This window comes from Temnothorax longispinosus, chromosome 3 (genome assembly GCF_030848805.1).
Source record: "Temnothorax longispinosus isolate EJ_2023e chromosome 3, Tlon_JGU_v1, whole genome shotgun sequence".
Lineage (NCBI taxonomy): Eukaryota > Metazoa > Arthropoda > Insecta > Hymenoptera > Formicidae > Temnothorax > Temnothorax longispinosus.
Genome location: NC_092360.1, coordinates 20,373,565 through 20,393,887, shown reverse-complemented (window position 1 = coordinate 20,393,887; position 20,323 = coordinate 20,373,565). Strand labels below are relative to the sequence as shown.

Here is a 20,323-nt window from a genome sequence, read left to right as displayed (position 1 = left end):
GACGTGCGATCTGAACGAGCGAGAAACTTGGCTCCCGGGTATTCGCCGCTGATGAATCAGGCAGAATCAGGTAAACTCTGTTGGAGCGGCAAGAAGACCTCTTGTCAATCCCGGATCGGAGCGCGAACAGATGATCGCTGAGCGGAGCGAAACTCAACAGCCGTGCGCGATTGCGCGGTGCGTTCCGAAACTCATCGAGAAGGAAGTGTCTACCTCGCCGCGAGTATATCAGATTTTTGTGTAATTTGTTTATTCGTCGAATAAAAAGTATCTTGCGAAACGAAAAGAGTACGATGTCTCTTTAATTATCTGACAGATCCATCATTTGTTCCACGTTCGATTTAGCATGATATAAGCGTCTTTTTCCCAAATGAAATAGTAAGCACTTTTAGGTTAGGTGCAACTACCATGCACTTTTCCTTTACATAATAATGGTCATAAGATTGACAACAAGTTCTTAAATGTAAAACGGCAATTGTTTATGTATAATTAATGAAGTGTTTTTAACGAAAAAAAGGAATATTTTTAATGGATGAAAAAAGAATTACATTTAGTTGTTTAATACTTAGCAGCGAGAAAGCGTTAAAATATTTTATCATAATGTTTAATTTATATAGAATTTTTCCTGATTAGAGCAAAAAGTAAAACACAAGTGTATAAAATGGTTTGAAAGAAAAGAAAAAGATGAAAGAGTGATACCACTTTGTCTAAATAGGAACAGGCAGTGGAAAGATACAGGGCTGTTTGGAAAACACTGCCAGTTTTCGCAAACGTTGAGAGGATGCTGAAGCACAATATCTTAAAGACATCATGGTGTAAATTGCGCACACGATATATGCATAAAAATGCCTCTCTCTCAGAGGCATCTAAAAGTAAAGAGTGTGCAATTCCAAGGATACGTAACATCGGCATACTGGCGCATATTGACGCTGGTTAGTATTTCTGTTTGATTCAACTGATTGATATCTTTGGATACAAATCTGTACTTTAGAGGTAAAGAATCGTACCTCCAGTTTTTGTCAAAATGGAGTTAATACATTTTTCAATATAGCAGGATCTTAAATTGTATTGTATAGTGTAAAGCGTCTTATATCTGTTATTACTAGTTTCTAAAGTAAAATGTTTAGAAAAAGTTGTATTGAAAATTTTTATAATGCCTAATTTTTAAAGGTAATGCATGTTATTGGCAGTTGTACCATTAAACGTGCCAGTTAAATTACTTTATTAAAATCTTATAATAAATCAAGGCGCTATTTTTATTTTATATCTAAAATAATATATATAATCCCCATTTAAAACTTTAAACCTTGTTTTCTCTGAATTCATAATAATGGAGATGCGATTCTTTACCTCTTAGATACAGAAATATATTTTTGTACACTACCAGATAGTAGAGGGGTCCAAGTTTGAGCAATAAGTCCTTTGCAGTTCTAAAGACCTTGATGGAAAAATGTTTCAGAATTTTTCATATTAATCAGAATTTCTATAAAAATTTTCAGATTTTCTCAGAATGTCAGGATTTTTCAGATTTTTTAATACAAAATTGAAACGTTTTTTTAGAAAAACAGACAAAATAATAATAAAATATTTTAAATGTTTCCTACCAATCTATTTTCATAAAAATCTGAATAAATGAGAAAATCCACGCAATTTATCAGAAATTTTCATACATATAGATACTGAAATATTCTGAAAATTCTCATCCAATTATTACTAAAAGTATCTGAAACATGAGAAATTCTTAAAAAATTAAAAAAAAGTAATTTTTTCACCAGGAGATGCTTATTAGCATCATTGTTATTAAATTGATTATCAATTTATGTGATTGTACTATTCCAACTTGAGACTGCGTTTCGAGACTGACATTACTCGGCGTGTAGTTGTTGAGCTGAAAAATGTATACAAATTCACGCAAAAATATTATTAGGTACAAAGATCCAGTCTGACACCGTACTTAAATGTATTTTTCTTCAGGAAAAACGACCACAACTGAGAGGATGTTATACTATTCGGGTCTCATCAGAAATATGGGCGAGGTTCATCACGGCAACACAGTGACCGATTATATGGAGCAGGAGCGTCAGCGCGGGATAACGATCACCTCGGCTGCCGTTACGTTCAATTGGAAGGACTATCGCTTCAATTTAATAGATACTCCTGGTCATATCGACTTTACCATGGAAGTCGAGCAGACTTTGCAGATATTAGACGGCGCGATTGTGGTCCTGGACGGTTCCGCCGGCGTGGAGGCCCAGACGCTAACAGTTTCCAGACAAGCGGACAGATATAATATCCCCCGGATAATCTATGTTAACAAAATGGACAGAGCGGACGCTGACTTTGATATGAGTTTACGGTCTGTCGAATCTAAATTAAACGTAGAAACATTACCTATACAGATCCCCGTGTTGAATGCAGGAGTCTTAGAAGGTATCGTAGATGTGATAACCATGGAAAAGTTAACATTCGATAAGAAACATCAAGGTATGAATTTAATAAAGGCAAAAATATCTGAAAGCGACGACGGAAGACTATGGGACGTTGCCAGTGAGAAGCGACGACTGTTGACCGACAAGCTGTCAAGCTTAGACGACAAACTGGCAGACATTATTATAGAGCAAGAGTCTCTGGATAATGTGCAGCCACAAATGTTGGTCGATTCCTTACGCAGAGTCACTATAGGTAGGAAAGGTGTGCCCGTAACGTTGGGAAGTTCCTATAAGAACATCGGAGTGCAGCCTTTAATGGACAGCGTCATTCTCTATCTGCCGTCGCCGACAAATTTAGATCAACTGAATCCGTATCGATATTTCGCAAACAATCTGGCAGCCAGAGTCTTCAAGATTGTTCACGATAAGCAGAGAGGACCAATTACATTTTTCAGAATCTATTCCGGTAACATGAAGAAGGGTCAGAAGCTGTACAATGTGACGCGCGAGCAAAGCGAGCAGTGTACTCGCCTGTACGTCGCTTGCGCCGACGATTATAAGGAAATGGCCGAAGTCAGTTACGGCAATATCGCTGCTGTAAGTGGGCTGAAGAGTACTATCACGGGCGACTTGGTGACGGCGAGCGCATCTGTAGCCAACCGTGCTAAACAGTCCATGCTGGAGGAGAATCCGAACCGGCTGGACTACGTGGACAATTTCTTTGCATCCGGAGTGAAATTGCTCGATCCCGTTTTCTTCTGTTCTATAGAACCGCCCTCTCTCTCAGCGCAGTCCGCCCTGGAGACCGCTCTTCAGGAACTGCAGAGGGAGGATCCTAGCTTGCACGTGAAGAACGATCTAGAGACGGAACAGATCGTTCTCGGCGGGATGGGAGAGCTGCACATAGATATCATTAAGCAAAGAATTAGGACTGAATATAAGATCGACGTGGATCTAGGTCCCTTGCAAATCGCTTATAAGGAAACGATTCAAGATGCCGTCAAAGATACGCTATCCGTGGAGCACAGGGTGGGCCAAACGACGCACAAAGTTACCATCACTATGTCCTTAATACCTAATTACGAGGGCAAGACGAAACTGCTTCTGGACAGGTCTTCAGAAACTGCTTCGAATATCGACAGTATTCACCCGCGGGTGATGAGCGCGATTAAAAACGGCGTGAACGCCGCATTGTTACACGGTCTGAAATTAAGTTGTCCGGTGATTAATGTTGGCGTCAAACTCCACTGGCTGGAGGTAGCGCGCGGTACCTCGGATACCATTGTTTCTGCTGCTGCCTTGCAATGCATTCGAAAGGTAGGTATGTATACATCTTAAATAAATTATATTATTTAAAATAATATTTGATATTTACAATTCTGATTATTGCGAATTCATTATATCGTATTTACCATAAATACAGAAATTATTTTTGGCTGTTTATTAGAAAACAGTAAAATACCGATTTCAATGTTCAATACGGTATTTAAATAGCGTATGTTTCACATGTGCACAGTTACTCCAAGAAGGAAATAGCGTGTTGCTGGAGCCTATGATGCAACTGGAAATCGTTGCACCAGAGGAATATTCACCGAAAATCAATGCTGATCTTACTCGTAGACGAGCGGTAGTACAACAAATTGATATGCGTGGCAATAATAAGGTGAATAAATTATGTTTTCTTATTTCTAATAAATTGTAACTATTTTACCGTTTGATGAATTACGATAGATTTGCGTTTAATTTCATAGGTGATCCGAACTCTCGCGCCGTTATCAGAATTATTGGGATATTCAACAGCGCTGAGAATCATCACATCGGGCAACGCGACGTTCTCATTGGAATTTAGTCACTATCAATTAATGACCCCTATCAACGAAGAAGAAGCTATTGAAAAAATTAGAGGATTCTGAAATGAATAGTACGAACAAAGAGATAATATTACCGAAAGTACAATTTCACTTCGTTTTATTGACTCAATCTAATCAAAATATATTGCAACATTATCATTGGTGCGTTACAATCTCCATATACAATTCTCAATAGCGACCACCAAGTATGATACGGAAAGCTCTTGGTAATCAGCCGGAGCAGAAAAAATTGTTAACGGGCTCAATCAGAAAATCATTACAGCTTCCACGCATCATAACTAGCAGTCGCGCATAAATATATTAATATTGCTTAAGATCATGCAAAAATGTCATACGTCGTAAAATATATATATATTATATCATATGGAGGGATTAAATGTTATAATGTCGCGTGAGACTGGAAAACCGACAGCCGCGTATAAAAATTTATGCCAAATGCGGATAGCACGAAAGCGAGATTTTCTTTTTAACGTCGCAAAGAAAATGTTGGATAAAATTGAGGAATTCTCGCATTCGTGTAATTTTATTTATTCGCCCATATTTAATATTATAATATTAAATATTTGAATTATGCAAACGGTTCTTGATTAATCTTAGCGCAATTCAAAGAGCTCTTAAGACTTAGCGTACCTAATGTACTTAGAAGTTTGAGCTTAATCTTGTTTTGTCTTAAAATTTTTATTTTTACAATATAGAATAGAATTATAGTATAAAATTCCACTTGTCTCATTGGATCGCTTACAAAATGACGAAATCTTACATTCATTATTCCTAATTCGTTATTTTAAACGTTAAATATACTTATATCACTGTGCAGACATTATTGCTCATATCTGCGACAATTTCTTTTAAGGCGCAAACAGCTGTCGCTTTTCCTCTTCAAACATATCTCTCCTTCTCTTGCGATGTATATTTGTAACAAGAACATTATTCATTTATATGTACAAAGTTACAATTTCAGATTGACAAGATTCATCTATAAATAGGAAAATACTGAGAATCAAATACGTATTCGCAGACCATCAAAATCTAAATACAATTCATCTTTTTTACGTGTAGCACGCGTTGAAACTTTGAAAGAGAGATACGCTTGAAGAGGAAAAAGCGCCAGCTGTTAATAAGCAAAATCGCGTGAAAGAGCTTTTAAGAACGATTAAAAATTTCGTTGTAAAGAGCACGCGCATAATACTTCTGCTCCCGCTTGTAGAAATTCTTCGCGTCATGGTACTCCCGTTCTCATTCGGGATCGTTCTCCTCGTTGGACCCGTGCTCCACCGTGTCATCGTGGCGTCATAAACTCACGAGCTTCGGGGGATTCGCATCCGGGGAGCTGAGATCCACGGCGGACAGATTGCTTCTCTGTTGCGTCGAGCACGACGGTATCAGGGGCGTCGAGACCGGCGTGAGACCGGTACCGCCTTCCATTAGAGACTCAAAATTAAACGGTATGCCGCTGGTCGGAGTGGTGATCGGCATACCGGCCACATCCATCGACGGCTTCATAAAGGACGGTGTCTCCACCGTCTTGAAAGCGAGGGTGTCCGGTCTCCCTTTCGGTTCCGCGAACATCGTCAGGGAATTCAGTCTATTATTGTTGTCCAATCCGACCGGCAATGAATTAGGTCTATTCGGCCTCGTTGCCGCGGCCACCGTTGTGTCGTCCTTCACAGGTTCGGCGGCATATTGATCCTCGACCGCAAGATCGGTCTTTATCACGGGTTTTATGTCCAGCGGGGACGAGGGGCGTAGGGAACGGCGACAGACCGCTCTGTGAGCATCCAAAATAAATTCCAACTCATCTCTGGCGTGTTTCAGGCTCTCGATCTCGTCCTGCAAGTGCTGTTTCTTCTGTTCCAAGCCCTCGGTTTCCTACAAAAAAACAATTAATGTCATATAGTAATGTATTCTTTTCTTTGCGATGACGCAGTCGTGACTTTTCAAAGATTGGAGATCTATAATTTGTGAAGCTACCTCTACACGAACGAGACTGAGATTTTTATTCATTAAATCATATGCGATATATAATGCTAATTCTAGTAAGCCACGCAATATTGTATTTACAATTCGCGCACTTACTTCGAGTAGGGCATTGGTGTGATCCATTCTTCGCTTGCGGCATCTCGCCGCTGCCATCTTGTTCCTTTCGCGCCGGATCTGTCGCCTCTCTTCCTCCTCGGGGCTCATCCCGATCGTTCTGGTGGGCCGCCTGCCACCCATATTGCGTCTAACTGGTTGCTGCTGCTGCTGTTGTTGTTGTTGCTGCGGCTGTGTTTGCTGCTGCTGGGTCTCGATGAGGGTGGTCGTCGGCGCCGGAAGATGTATCGCCGTTGTGTTTTGCGTCTGTGCCGGGGTCGGCTGCGACGGTTCGACCAGCGGCGGCACGAAGCCGGCCTCGCGGCTGTGCGACGCCGACTCGCTCGTCAGCTCCAGGAACGTCTGCTCGATGCTGCGGAGGGTGGTCGGCGTCAGCGTCGGCGTCGTCCTGGTCGGCACTCCGCTGTGCAATCCGTCCAGAGATACCAGCTGCAACACAAAGACAATGGACCGTGTTAGTTGAAAGCGGTGTCCACAGAATCACTCTTCGAAACGCGCTTATCTCTACAATGTTAAATGAGGAACAACAAAATCTGAGTTTATATACCAAAGTATCAGTGGCGAGATTAATGAAAAATTGTACGAGCGGCTTGTACGAGTACTAATAAAAGTTAGCCGTTTACTTCTTTCTCTCCGCCGTTCCCAGCTGCGTCTGGAAACTCAGAAAACCACCAACAACTCGACTTCGTGACCGTAAAATTTTCTGCGGCGTGTTCTTTCGCAGGAAAGAAACTGCCGCCAACGTAGGCGCGGTGTGTATATCGCGTTATCTTCGAGTTTCCAGGTCCGATATCAGCCAGGTAATCTCGCCGAGATGGCTCGATAAAAATATCCATGATCCAATAGCCGATAACGTATCGTCGCGCCAGTCAGATAGATAGATCGGTTCGCGAGAGTTACGATTTCGCGCGCGATCGTTGAAATTGCGACGGATCGCACGTCTTACGATTTAATTCGCGAAAATATCCGCGTGTCTCTCTCCCTCGCGTCTCCTCGGCGGCAATTTACAAACGCCGCGCCGGCGCACGTGCGTTATAACGTTATTGCGCAATACTGTAATTCGCGTCGAATTAAAAACGTCGTTTCCATGCGGCAGAGGTGGCTAGACGATGAAAAAGATTCGCGGTCACTCGAACGCGATTTCACCGAGAGAGCGAGAGAGAGAGAGAGAGCGAGAGAGAGGGGGGAAGGAGGAGAAGAGGGGGAGAGACGGACTTTACGAGCCCACTGTTCTCCCTAACTGCGACGGTATTAACGAGCACCTCGAATCGCAGCTCACGTAGCGACAACCTCGCGCGCCATTATCGCGCCGCCAATCGCCAGTCGTCGGGGACGTAATCTATACGCGCTGCGCGTTTCCCAGAAAAACACAAAAGGACGCGAGGAAGGAAAAGAGAAGCCCCGCGGCGTCCTTCGCTCTTTCTCGCGCGCGCGCGGGAGAGAAGACGTGCCCGCGCGCGCGGCTCTCGCTATCATTTCTAAAATTACGAATCTCCGTTTAACGAAGGCCGCCGCCGCCGCGCCGGTCGCCGTCGTCGTCTTCGCCTCTCTCGATGAGAGACGTCGAATCGCCGCGCCGCGTTAAACGAGCACACCGGACTAAAATTTATAACGATATATCTGCAATAAAAGCTCAACCTCAAATTCCAATGTATCTCTTCCATTTTCAGATTTGATTTTAATTGAAGAAAAGCAATTGGCTTAACTGTCCCCTATTTTGAAGTATCTAATCTAGTCAAGCAGCACGTGAAACAATTTTTAATTTGTATTCTGATACCTATAAACTTTCGTAATCACGTTTTCTCGCGTGTTTCAAACGCGAGGCAAAACCAACCATGTTAGAGAAATATTATTTTGCATATATATTATCGATTGATGTGTGCATCCTCCTTTCGACAAGATCACGCCGCGAGACGAGGGAAATATCGTAGGCACAGGCCGGTCTTTAAGTGTCATCGCTAAAATTACTTAGCGCAGCTCGGGAACGGCTTCGCCGATTTCAGCCGTCGTCGTGTTTGGCCACCCACCGACCATGCTTCTCTCTCACCCATCGCGCGGGGAACCTCAGGAATGTCCGGAGCGTTAAACTTAGGCGTTACCAAATCGTGTCCGTGCGCGTATAGCGGCGTCACGGTCACTGGAATTCCGATCCTGTGCGAGAAAGTGCCGACGGTGGATCCTAGAAATTTATAGAAATTGCCCGGGGCGATCGATCGATCGAACGATCCTCCGAGATCGCGGTGTCCGTTTCTTTCTCTCGGTATCGGCGACGTTCCATTATTTATTAGATCATTTAGCGCGCTTCGAAACGATATCGCGCCGCGAATTGAAATATTACAATTCAAACGAACGTTTAAGACCGTAGCAAAAAAGTGGAAATTGCAAATCTTATGCGATTACGGTAAATAATATATTGTCTGTGAATTGTAATTTTTTGTGCTTAATCGAACTGCGCAATTTCGTTTTTTAAAGATCAACTTTTATCGGTTCTGCGATCGATAAGATGTAGTATAATAATTTGAATAATTATATACCTTCACGATTTTCGCGTACGATTTATAATTTATGTTAATATTGTTCGACGTTGCGAATCTTCAAAGATGTTAATTGTCATGACAAAACCATCTTGTCAATCATTTTTTTGATTCGCTAGCCAAGCTTTTTCAGATCTTGATCAATTGCCTCGATCTCTCCGCGGGTCACGATCTTAATTTATTGCGGCATCTTTCGGCGTGGGCACCTTGCGGTTTTGGCACGGCGGAGAATTTACGATCGCAGGAATGGATTCTGTTATGATCGCAATGACCGAGTTATTATCGGAAGTTGAATTTCGAGAATCCTCGAGAGCGAACCTGACTTATCGGGCGCTGTTTGCTTTTCGCTGAAAACGGAAACGGTGAAATGTCACGCAACGAGATCGATAGGTGCGGCGTCGACAAGATAACCGTAATGCCCGATCTACAATAGCTGTAGTAAGCTGTAGTAAGCCTCAAGCCGTAAGAAATTGACCAATTACAGGCGGATGTGAGGAAAATAATCGACTGTGATTGGTCAATTTCTTACATCTTGAGGCTTACTACAGCTTACTACAGCTATTGTAGATCGGGCATAAAAGCGTCATCTACAATACACGGAGTAAGCGTGGAGTAAGGAGTAAGAGTAGGCATTTAGAGGGCTATTTTCGGTCTAAGAGAGCTGGCGTAAGGGCGTAAGCGAAATAAATTAATTTTATTTCTTACTTTTACTCTTACTCTTACACTTACGCTCGGCCAATCAAGACCCAACAGGCTATAACGCTTAATCCCGCCTACTCTTACTCCTTACTCCAGGCTTACTCCACGTATCGTAGACCGGCCCTAACTTTTAACGCGACCGGAGAGCAATAGCGGGACAAACTGAGAATCATCTACTTTTCTACTCGAAATGAATAAAAACAAAATTTATAGAAAAAAAAGGAAAGAATTGATAAAAAGATATTTATCGGCAGGGGAGAAATGGCGTTTTATTTATGACTTATATCGCCGAACTGACGGCTTCCGGCCATTCTCGACGGCCTTCGGGCCGTTCACCTTACTCCGCATTGTTTGTCGCGGGATCACTCAAACATCGCTCGTTCGAACGAGTCATTATATGCGCGTGCATCATACAGCGTCGACAAGTCTTCCCTCGTCCGAACGTGAATCACATTCGCACACCACGCGCGACGACCCCCCCTTTGGCAGCTTTGTTCGAGCGTGTTTCAATACTCCGCGCACTGCACATCACGCGACAAATACTGTATATACCCGAGTAGAGGAAAAAAAAGGGTATTTGTGCCTTTTTTATAATATCCAAATACAAAATTTAAAAGGCGCGTCAATAAGGCAAAGGTTCTTCAAACTATTAAATTAATTCGTAAAAAACTAGCGACTTTCACAAATTAAGGACACGAATAAATCTTACGCGGATGATACTTTAATTGATAAAATTTAATTAGAAAGCCATTAGACGTATTAAAACAAAATGGAAAAAATTCCGTCTAATTTAATTCCATCTATGAAGGACTCTGCTTCAAATTGATCGCGAATACCGCAAAAACTTGTTCTACGGCAGCTAATGTATATCGATGTACGATAACGCTAATATTCGTTATTATACTAATCAACTAATCTTGCCGCGGGCATATAACGAAGAAAAAAACTCATTTATTCAAATTACGCAGGATTTCGCGAATCGCTAGCTATCCCGCGTTTCAACGGAATTCCCTCCTGCGAGATGGAGCAAGAACGAGCGCGCGCCGCGCGCGACGTCGCGCTTTTTTTTTCACAAAGCCGACGGCTGTTGGCAATGTTGGCATGCACACGCGTCTTCCGTTTTGCGATGCGGTTGCTCGCTCGCACGCTCGTTCTCGTCCACACATGTGCAATGCGCACACGTGCGACGACACGACGAACATACACGCACGCACGCACACGTATGCCGGACACGTACGGCGGGCGCGCGCACGCGGTCCGCGATTCTATAAATAAATGTGTGTTCGCTGTTCTTTCTCTCTCTCTAATCTGTCCTGAGCGCGCGTTGCTGAGTCTACGAACAAAGGGCGATATCAGTCACCAGAAATCATTGCGAAACGAGTGTCCAGATAATAGCCGCGGTCGTTCCCGCTCGATTCGTTCCGAAACGCGGCGAGAGAAGCACGGAAAAGCGAGGAGGCGAGTTAGCGAGCGTGTCCACATCGGATCGTATCGTATCGTATCATGCTCGTATCATATCGCGTCGCATCACATCACATTGCATCGCCACAATCGTGTAATTCTACACCGCGGGAAAATAGATCCTCGCCTAGAACGTCGCTTCCAGAGCGAGGACGATAGACTAATTACGCGATCGAACCCATCAGAAAGCACGCTCGTGACCACTCGCAATGCTATCGCGACCGAGATACCGTGCGCTTATACGGCGGTCGAGATATAAATCAACCGAGACGCGATATATAGGTCTTACAACTGCTCGCTTATCAGAATACAAATTTCGGTTGTGGATGCACTATGTATATATGTATTGTATGTTGAAAATTCAGTATATTAAGATTGATCCTATCATACCGCTGTTATATATCTAGTTTTTTGAAAATATGAGGACTAAATCTGTTTGAATAACAATTACTACTATAATTTGCAGCTGTGCCAACGTCGGATTAATTGGCGATTTGTTGAAAACGTCGCAATGTGCAGATTAATAACCTTCGCGTGCATAGATCTAATAATGGTTGAAACATTTTGCAATTTTGTTGAGTCCTTAGCACGTTATCTTTTTAGCTAGGCTTTTAGAAAATCCCCGCACGTTAGAAATTTAGCGTAATATGTTTTGTAATTTAAATAAATCGACAATTCAAGTGAAAAGTCGATATAACGATATTTCTAATCTCAAGTATAAGTGCGTTGCAAATATTCAACAATTTCTCCTCACTCAAAAATTATAGAAATTATCTCGGAAATTATTGACTGATAGCACGAAATAGGTTTTCACTTTTCCATATGACGAGAATAGCTGAGATCGTTATAGATGTCGGACTGATTCCGAATATAAAGTCTGAACGTATTAATTTCGTCTCAGAACCCGACAATAAATCACAAATTAGATCCGATTCATGTTTTATGACGATCCCCGCCAAGCTCATTAATCAAACGGTCGGCATAAACGGTTCTCGGTACACTTGCGATAGTTTCACCGTGGCGGGTGGAACTTCCAACGATATTGCACAATGTTGCACAATTCCCCGCTCGTTCGCATCGCAATCATCATCCCGCATAAGCCGAACCGTTCGCTCGCTCGCTCCAAGGCGAGCTTTCTCTCCTTCAAGTTCACAGGAATTGCGCGATTAGAATTGCCGCCACGTTATTCGCGATCGAACGAACCGTGACGGATCGGCTGGATCTTTCGGCGAAAGTTTCTTTGCCGTGCGAGATCGACAATTCGCGATCGCAATTAATCGAGCGCCGTGAATGAAGAGCGCTCTCTTCTCATCCCGCTTCCAAAGCGCGCGCCAGCCGTCTCGCGTTTATTTTCAGATCAGAAACGATCGTCTCTCCGAAGAACCTCCTTGCCTCTTCGGAGCCCTTTTCAAGTCGACAAAGAGCCACTTTATTCGCGCTACGCGATCACAATGAGATCGAATATCGCCCCCCGTCAAAATGTATCCACATCGGAGTTCGGAGTTTACATGGGCAACGCGTGCGGTAAATATTTTTCGAGTTCTCTCTCATCACCCGTAACGAGTCGATCAGAATGATATTAGATAATGAGAAAGGTATTTGTTAAGTAATAAAAATGTGCGGAGATTTTTTCTTAAAAAAGTAAAATAATTGGCTTCTAATTTGCTTATCCCAAGAAGTTCAGAATAAATAAAAATTGTATAGTTTATCTTGCATTTGTTTAACCCTATTCGCTCCAACCATGCCTTTCGTGTCCCACGAATTTCTAACAGTCGATTGTTCCGGAAAACAAATGATCGTGGGAGAATCCCCTCCGCGCCGGAAAAAAGTTATTGTGGCAGGGAACCTCAGGTAAAAATTTCAAAGTCCTAGCTCATTTACTCTCGAAACGGGGAACAATCAAAATCTCGGTGGGACATGAAAGTGCATGGTTGGAGGATTACGTCAGTGTTGTGTGAAAGGTAAATGAGCATTTTTTTCGATAAAAATGTATTTTTGTGTATAATTTAACCGTATTTAAAATATTTTTGTCGTTAAAAAAGAAATTTAACATTCCACAGAGGTCTATTATGGCTCAGAGGCAGGTGGAAGAAGTGGGGAGGAGCTACGATTATATAAAAAAAATTAATTTTTTTACATAAAAAATATCTGTCACACTTCAAATTCGCCTTTTCTTATTCAGAAATTCTTTTTCTAGCATTCTTTAAGTCCTTAAAGTCCTTCTGTACCATTTAAAAATTACCAAATTTGCGGCGACGAAATTAAGTATTCCTATTTAATTAATAATTATCTCATATTTTTTTTCTCATTTGCACTACTTTTAGCTTTAATTTGCGTTTTGGTTCATTAAGCTTCGTCAATTGTTCGTGAGTTATGATTTTTAAGTAAAACGAGTCGTAACGTGTGTTTGTCAACATATAATTGTTGTAAAAAAATATTTAAATAAATGATTTTCAAATGTTCTTTACATTGATTTTTAGTCGAAGGTACAAAGATATTATAATAATTTTTGGGGAATTTTTCAAAGCTATTAACATTATAAAAAACACGTGGGACTCGAAGTGCATGGTTGGAGGATTATTGGGGCGAAAAAAACGTTGGAGTGAATAGGGTTTAAAATTGATTTTTTTAAAAGTATCTTTGACTTATTGCGCGAAAAGTTAAGATATTATAGCGAATTTAGGCAAAGTGTTTTATGAAATTAGATTCAATGTGTTAACGGCGAACAGGCTAATGTATTTATACTGAAACAATGCGTTCCGCTGCTTATCTTTCGGACACTTGCACAAAGAATTACGATAACGCTTTACTTTGTGAAGATATTCCGGAGATCGCGGTCGGGAGATCGGTTTTCATGATTACCTGCTGATAAAGCAATTCCTGCGCGAGTATATTCGCAATGTCGACCGGGTCCATGGCGGTGGCTGCCATAGCTCGAGGGATCGGTTATTCGTTCAATGTTTCGTTTGTTCGTGTCGTCGAAAGTTATGACGGTGAGATAGTGAGAGATAATGCGTCGTACGGGAACACGGGAAGTCGAGGGAGGGAGAGCGGGGAAAGGGGGATTGGATAACAGAGCGGGGATTGGGAAAGCGGAAATAAATAAATGAATAAAAATGATATCTCAGTCGATCGTTCGTTCGTAGGAAGATCGTTCGGGCGTCGGTGTGCGCTTCGTTCCTCCTATCTCGTTTCGCACCCCTTCCTTTGTAACCGCACCACCCTCGTGCGCCCGTTTCTTTTCACTCGTCGTAGAGTTTGTCGTCAACCACTGCGTCCTCCACCGACGCCTCTTTAACACTGAGCAAGCGACGCCGACGCCGCTCGTCGCTGGCCTTACGCGACGACGAAACTCATCCTAAAAATAACCTTCGAATTTCGAGTATGTGCGCTCCGCGATGAACGCGACGAGGGAGAGAGAGAAAAGCAGGGATGGGGGAGAAATAACATTTTGCAGCTTCGTTAGCATCTCACGTGCATGGACCATTGACCGCTAAAAAAATCCTCGCGCTTACGAACTCGTGAATCGTTTCCAAAAGATAATCGATCGCAATTTGGATTAGATTACGAATAAAGAATAAGATATTGATGTAAAAATTATCAAAAAATAAATATGTTTAATTATAATAATTACTAATTAATTTCACGTGATTATATGACTGTTATATTTATGTTTAGAATTGTATATGCATTTTTTTAATGATATACACAATCGGTCATTTGATATTCACAAAAGATAACAGAAAAACTGTCGATTATTTATGTAATCTGGAGTTTTAAATCTCCCTTAAAAAAAAAAATGAATCAGTGAGACGGTGACTTTGCTCCCGATCAGTGGTTTTCCCAGTAGGCGCGAAATTCCCTGTTACGCGGCCGCTCGCCCGTCTGGAGGGCCTTAATTAGTTCGAGTTCTAAGTTTAACACCTGTGTAGGATCGTTTGTCGTCGACGCCGGTACTCGCGGATTCGTCGACTTGGACCGGAGCCAAGAGATCTCCCGCCACTTTGACGATTTCAAGCGTGTAACGCTTCAATTTCGAGATATCAGAAAGAGGCGTGAATTAATGACCGATCATTCGCATACTTTTGCATTAACACATACAGTAAAAAATTGCTTATCTAACTCAGATTGGCTGTCTCGTTTAAATAATTATCAAGTTGATTTGAAAAAATAGAGCAATTGTAATAAGATCTTTAATGCACACAATATCTTTAATATTCTGAGAGAATTTATATTCCATAAAAAATATGTAAAATATCTAAAAAATATATATAAATTTATCTTTTTAAATATAAAATATATTTTCTTTCTGCGCACTCTCCTCCGTTGTAATTTATGCGTTGTTTTTAATATATCGGAGAAACTGGCAGAGAAGCGAAGGCTTAAAATGGTCGCGTCATGCTGGATGGAGTTGTTTGTCTATCTCGCTGGACATTTCCAGGATGCGGCTTCCTCGTATCGCGTCGTTAAGAAGCCTGATGTGGCGCCACGACGATAGCTGGCTTTATTTTCGAGATATTTCATACTGCTGCGACAACGACAAACATCTTTAATGTAAATGCCGAAAAATAGCCTCGATAAAACCAAATAAATGTAATTATTTAGATACAATTAAACTGTTAAAAAGATAAAGTTAAAAGATTAAGCCTGCTCGGACAATAAATTCAAGATTTATTTTATTATGCGATAAACTACAAAAATCAATATATATCGATACTGCAAATTAAATTATATGGAATCTTTTTTTACACGCATATAGTTTGCATTTTTCTTATCGGGAAGTCAACAATATCTTGTTAAAACCGGTTCGCTTTTGTGCCATTCAGACGGAAGGCTCTATGAACACGCGGTATGGACATTCAAAACCAGGCTTATCTCGCCTTGATATGAAAACACGTGGCAACCAGGTTGTGATAAACAATCCGCGTGTTTGACCAGCCGAGCCTGTCACAGGTTTCGCCAACACTAAACACATATCGCCTGTAATGACCGTTGTTCGTGAAAAGATTACCATACTCATAACGCTACTAGAAAAACGTAACGAAGTATATGTATGCCAGTAAATTTCCAGAGGCACTCAGATTTTTCCGGAGGAAAAGAAAACGAGCTCTCAACACTTTTTTACTCTTCAAAACAATATTCCGATACGTTTCACTTTCATGATTTCTAAGATTTAATATTTTATTATTTTTAATTTTTGCATTATTCCTAACTCTCATTTTCAAATATTTTATTTCGTTCTCCTCTACACGAAATTGCTATGTATAAAATACAATCAAATTAGAATCAAAAGCCATACCGGTCCAAGCTTAGATCTTTGACAGCCTTATATTAATTTTCATGTATATATTTTAAATAAGTTGGAAAAAATATATGTATATATATACTATACATATATATACACATGAAAATTAATATAAAGCTGTCAAAGATCAAAGCTTGGACCGTATGGCTTTTGATTCTAATTTGATTGTATATCATAACGGTTCTATTTCTCTTATTATTACGTAAAATATCGCAATATTCTTTTTAAGTAGTAGTAAATAAGTAGTAACAAACAAAGGTTGGAATTATCCCAGGCGTAAACCAGTCCTCTTATTGGATCACTTCTTTTTATCGATCACGTTCGTGGCCGAAGATTATATTTATTTTAATGTAATGCAACGTGCGATTACGCAATGAACACAGTAAACAAGTAAATTGACGTCGACCGAGCACCGCGCAATATTTACTTGTGCGTCTATCGCATTCTCTCTCTTTCTTTCTCTTTTTACTGCCCTTCGCACACTTGGATAATACCGCTAGATATTACGCGGTAAATAATAACGCAACTACGTCAGAGTAGCGTGTTCTATGTGATCGCCGGAAAAAGCGCGGTTGAAAGCCGCAACCGCCGCGCTGCGGCCGCGAGAGCGCAACCTTGGATAACAAAGGAACCTCTATCTTTACTTCCATTTTTGCTGTTTTTAACGCTTCCGCTCGCGAAAGACCCGATGCCTTCTTAATACCCGATTTCGCAACTCGCTCGCAAAAGCTCCCGATGGGGGATAATGACAAACGAGATAATGACAAACGGAGCATGAATACGTCATTTTCCATTTTACTTTGTTGTATTATACACGTACTTTCAATTCACCTCGCGTAAGGACATTCTTAGTACTGGGATATCATAACTCTTCCCGTGAATTCATTAAACTTTCTGTTGATAGTGCTCAATGGAAGAAGAATTCGAGGAGTTAACGAGAAATAAATCATTTCCATCGTATATAACGTCCACTTGCGCGTATGTTGCAAGCTTATAGCGAGTTTCCGTGAGTTGAAAGGACGGTTTTTCTTTCCACGATGCGAACGTGTCGATGCCAGTGGTACGCCGAGAACAAAGAATGTAAACATGATAACGGGCGTATGCGCGAGTAGTGTGCGTCTCGAATGCATCGCAACGACGCGACGCGGCCGTCTATACCTACATATATTGCGTGCGCGCGTAAAAGTGCAGCGTATGCAGATAGAGGAGTATATTGCACTTGCAATTAGAGAAAAATCCACGATCTCACGCAAACTGAAACGACGGAAACTGAAATACAATTGGATGAGATATGAATAGAGAAAAAGGATACTAGGCATCACTGTTTTTAACGAGTGAGAAACTGAGAAAAATACAACCATTATAAAACGAGAAGAAACGAGAGGCTAATATTAGATTGCGCAACGAATGCGATGACTATTTATTTTTGTTTTATCGAGTCCGGCGCACAGGAAGGAACTCCGTGCGAGCGCTGTGTTGGCGCGATATTCGGAAAAACACGGAGCGTGCAACGCGATTGGGATTTTCCCGGGAAGATCGCTGGTTAGATCAGTAGGTAAGTATATGATTTCGAGATTTGCCACAACCGTCGCGTCGCAAGATTCGAAGCGACGGAAAATCTGCTGCCCCGGGACAGTTTTCTCAAGTTCATTAAGTCGTTGCGCGACAATTTCGCATCGTGCCACTTACTAAAACGCAACATTTGATTCGCCGAGCAGATGCATGCGAGATATGCCATTATGCGCTGCGATTATCTGGCATTATGTGACGTCAATCAGCGCGGCGATGTCGTCACTCGGGTTATTTTCTTTTCTTCTTCAAATCGATAACAAACGATATCGCGGAATCGCAAATCGTTTAATAAATATTGCGACCGCATGCGATTTAATATAATTCATCTGCTCTCGAAAAAACTGTGCAAAGCGCAACGACTAAAAACCGACGTGAAACGTCAAAAACGCGCAGGACAGTCGCTGCTTATACATAGATACGGTGTAACGCTGGTATACGTTACGCATACTTCGGTATTAATCAATGGAATGTATTTTGTTGCATAAATTCCTCCTTTTTCACAATGATCGACATTGCTGTTATTCACCTACGATCGCAAAGCCTTTACGAGGTAGTTGTGCGTGAAGAACGGTCAAGGCGGAGAGACGTTCTGTTTAATTACTCTAAAAAGCGACGTTACGTGCACGAAATCGAACCGGGTCTAAAGTGCAAACGGCGAAACGGCGGAGAAAATATGTGCGCGACAAAACAGCGTGGGACGATAATAAGCGCTCTAAAAAAGCGCGCAATAATTATATATTTTTTTCACCGACGAGGATCGACATGCGCGCGCGCGCGCGCGTTCGTGGGGTTTTCCAACAGAATAACATCCGCAATAATTTTCTACGGTCGAAGCCCAAAATGATGGCGGCGATTAAAGGTGGAATCGCCGCCACCTGTGCGAAACGGCTCGCGCGCAATTCGTAATCTGCACAGCCAGATTACGAACGGATTGAACTCGCCGCGGGATCGAGAGCCGCTCGTTAAACCAGCGGAGTCCGTCTCGAACGAAAATCATTATCAGCGCGCTGCTAAGAGCGCAATTAACGGCGGAGCCGCGCAAGGACGCGCGCGGCGTTACGGCCTAACCAGCTATCTTTTTTCGCAACAGCCTAAAATGGGAATGATTTTTCGACTCACCTCGAAACGGAGAGCTCGACGGACGACCTCGTGCCTGTTCGTGAAACCGCGGTCTGTCCCAACGGGGCCTAACCTGAACTGAACTCGCGTTTCCTTTCACAGAAAACGAAGCGTGGCACGTTTCGTACGCGTGCGTTTCTGACAATCGTCTTGACGTCACGCGCGAGAGCGTGCGCGGGGAAACGTCGCGCCACCGTCGCCGACCTTGCGGTGAATTCGATAGGCCGCGCACGGCAGAGCGAGGCGAGATGAAGAGATAGAGAGATAGAGAGAGAGAAAAAATATAGGAGGAAAAAAGTGAGAAAGAGAGAGAGATCAAAAATCCCGACCGCGAACGCGACCGAGAGGCCCGCTGCACCACCACGCCGGACAACAGTCGCAGTGACACTGACAGCGCTTCGCGCTTCTGTCATCGCGTCGCCGCCACATGGTCGCGCGCGCGCGGCCGCGCCGCTTCGGCCGCACTCGGCCGCGTTCGGCTCTGTCTCGAGAGGACTTGGCGCGTCGGAGCCGGAGCCGCCAGAGAGTCCTCGGCACTCCTCGGCCCGCTCGGCCGTGCAGCGTGGCGGGTGGCGGGACGCGAGGGGACCGGACCGTGCGCACCGCCGCGCGCCGCGCCGACCGGCACGGCACCAATAGAGGGATACCGAGGGATGACTTCATTGGGGCCTCTCGTTGTCGCGCGCTCAAACCGCTACCAAACGCGATAGAGCTATTTGCCGATCCGCTTTGACATTAAGCATGGAAAAACGCGCGCTTCCCGCAATCGGGCCGACGGTCCCCGGTTATATCCGGCATTTGATTGGCGCCAGCGGCGCGATATGATTCACAGTTCGTCGTTACACGACGAATCATCTTACCGAGAAATGCAAAATTGAACGCGAGATCGTTGCGTCACATACACCGACTACTTCCTGTGTAGTATCGACCGGGTAACATTCCGCGAATACATTTCGACGATAGTCACCGGATATAAAATACATGTTTTGTCATACAACTAATTTTTGTGTCTTCTATGTCGCCGTGTTTATATTTAAAAAGACTGTACCCGGGATTGCATTAACAAGTAGATTCACTAACACTACGCAGAACAATTGTAACTAATACGAATAATTTATGACAGGAACTAATAAAAAGAACTATAAATTAAAGAACGTTGCATAATATGTATATTAGAATGAACGAATAATAAAACTTCATCCTACTAACTCTTTTCTGAATTTCATTTAAATCATTTCG

At 42.5% G+C, this 20,323-nt stretch overlaps 2 protein-coding genes across 5 annotated transcripts in view; one reads left to right on the top strand and one right to left on the bottom strand.

Annotated features, from left to right (window-relative positions):
- Nucleotides 1-237: 237 nt before the first annotated feature.
- Mrrf2 (mitochondrial ribosome recycling factor 2) lies at nt 238-5,174 on the top strand. Of its 2 annotated transcripts, XM_071774393.1 has the most exons (5): nt 238-378; nt 716-932; nt 1,975-3,746; nt 3,946-4,092; nt 4,181-5,174. In XM_071774393.1, the coding sequence occupies exons 2-5, from the start codon at nt 782-784 to the stop codon at nt 4,340-4,342; spliced, it is 2,232 nt and encodes a 743-aa protein (XP_071630494.1). In that variant the 5' UTR covers nt 238-378; nt 716-781; the 3' UTR covers nt 4,343-5,174. The 2 variants fall into 2 exon arrangements, with proteins under 2 accessions (XP_071630494.1, XP_071630495.1); XM_071774394.1 differs by lacking the exon at nt 4,181-5,174 and having other exon boundaries at nt 1,975-3,750.
- Nucleotides 4,366-20,323, bottom strand: part of Kay (transcription factor kayak, isoforms A/B/F) — a 35,999-nt gene continuing 20,041 nt past the window's right edge. For 2 of the 3 annotated variants that reach the window (XM_071774398.1, XM_071774397.1), the window contains exons 2-3: nt 6,377-6,823; nt 4,366-6,169 (exon numbers count right to left, since the gene is read on the bottom strand). In XM_071774398.1, the coding sequence (XP_071630499.1) occupies nt 5,591-6,169; nt 6,377-6,823 (1,026 nt within the window). In that variant the 3' untranslated portion in view covers nt 4,366-5,590. Of the gene's footprint in view, nt 6,170-6,376; nt 6,824-13,950; nt 14,398-20,323 lie in introns of those variants that run through there. The other variant, XM_071774399.1, reaches the window with a different exon arrangement.

What these genes read in the sequence shown, in the direction of transcription:
- Mrrf2 (XM_071774393.1), top strand. Translation starts at nt 782, where the DNA reads ATGCTGAAGCACAATATCTTAAAGACATCATGGTGTAAATTGCGCACA. An exon ending in ACTGGCGCATATTGACGCTG is followed by an intron (nt 933 to 1,974) that starts GTTAGTATTTCT and finishes ATTTTTCTTCAG; the next exon opens with GAAAAACGACCACAACTGAG. An exon ending in CCTTGCAATGCATTCGAAAG is followed by an intron (nt 3,747 to 3,945) that starts GTAGGTATGTAT and finishes ACATGTGCACAG; the next exon opens with TTACTCCAAGAAGGAAATAG.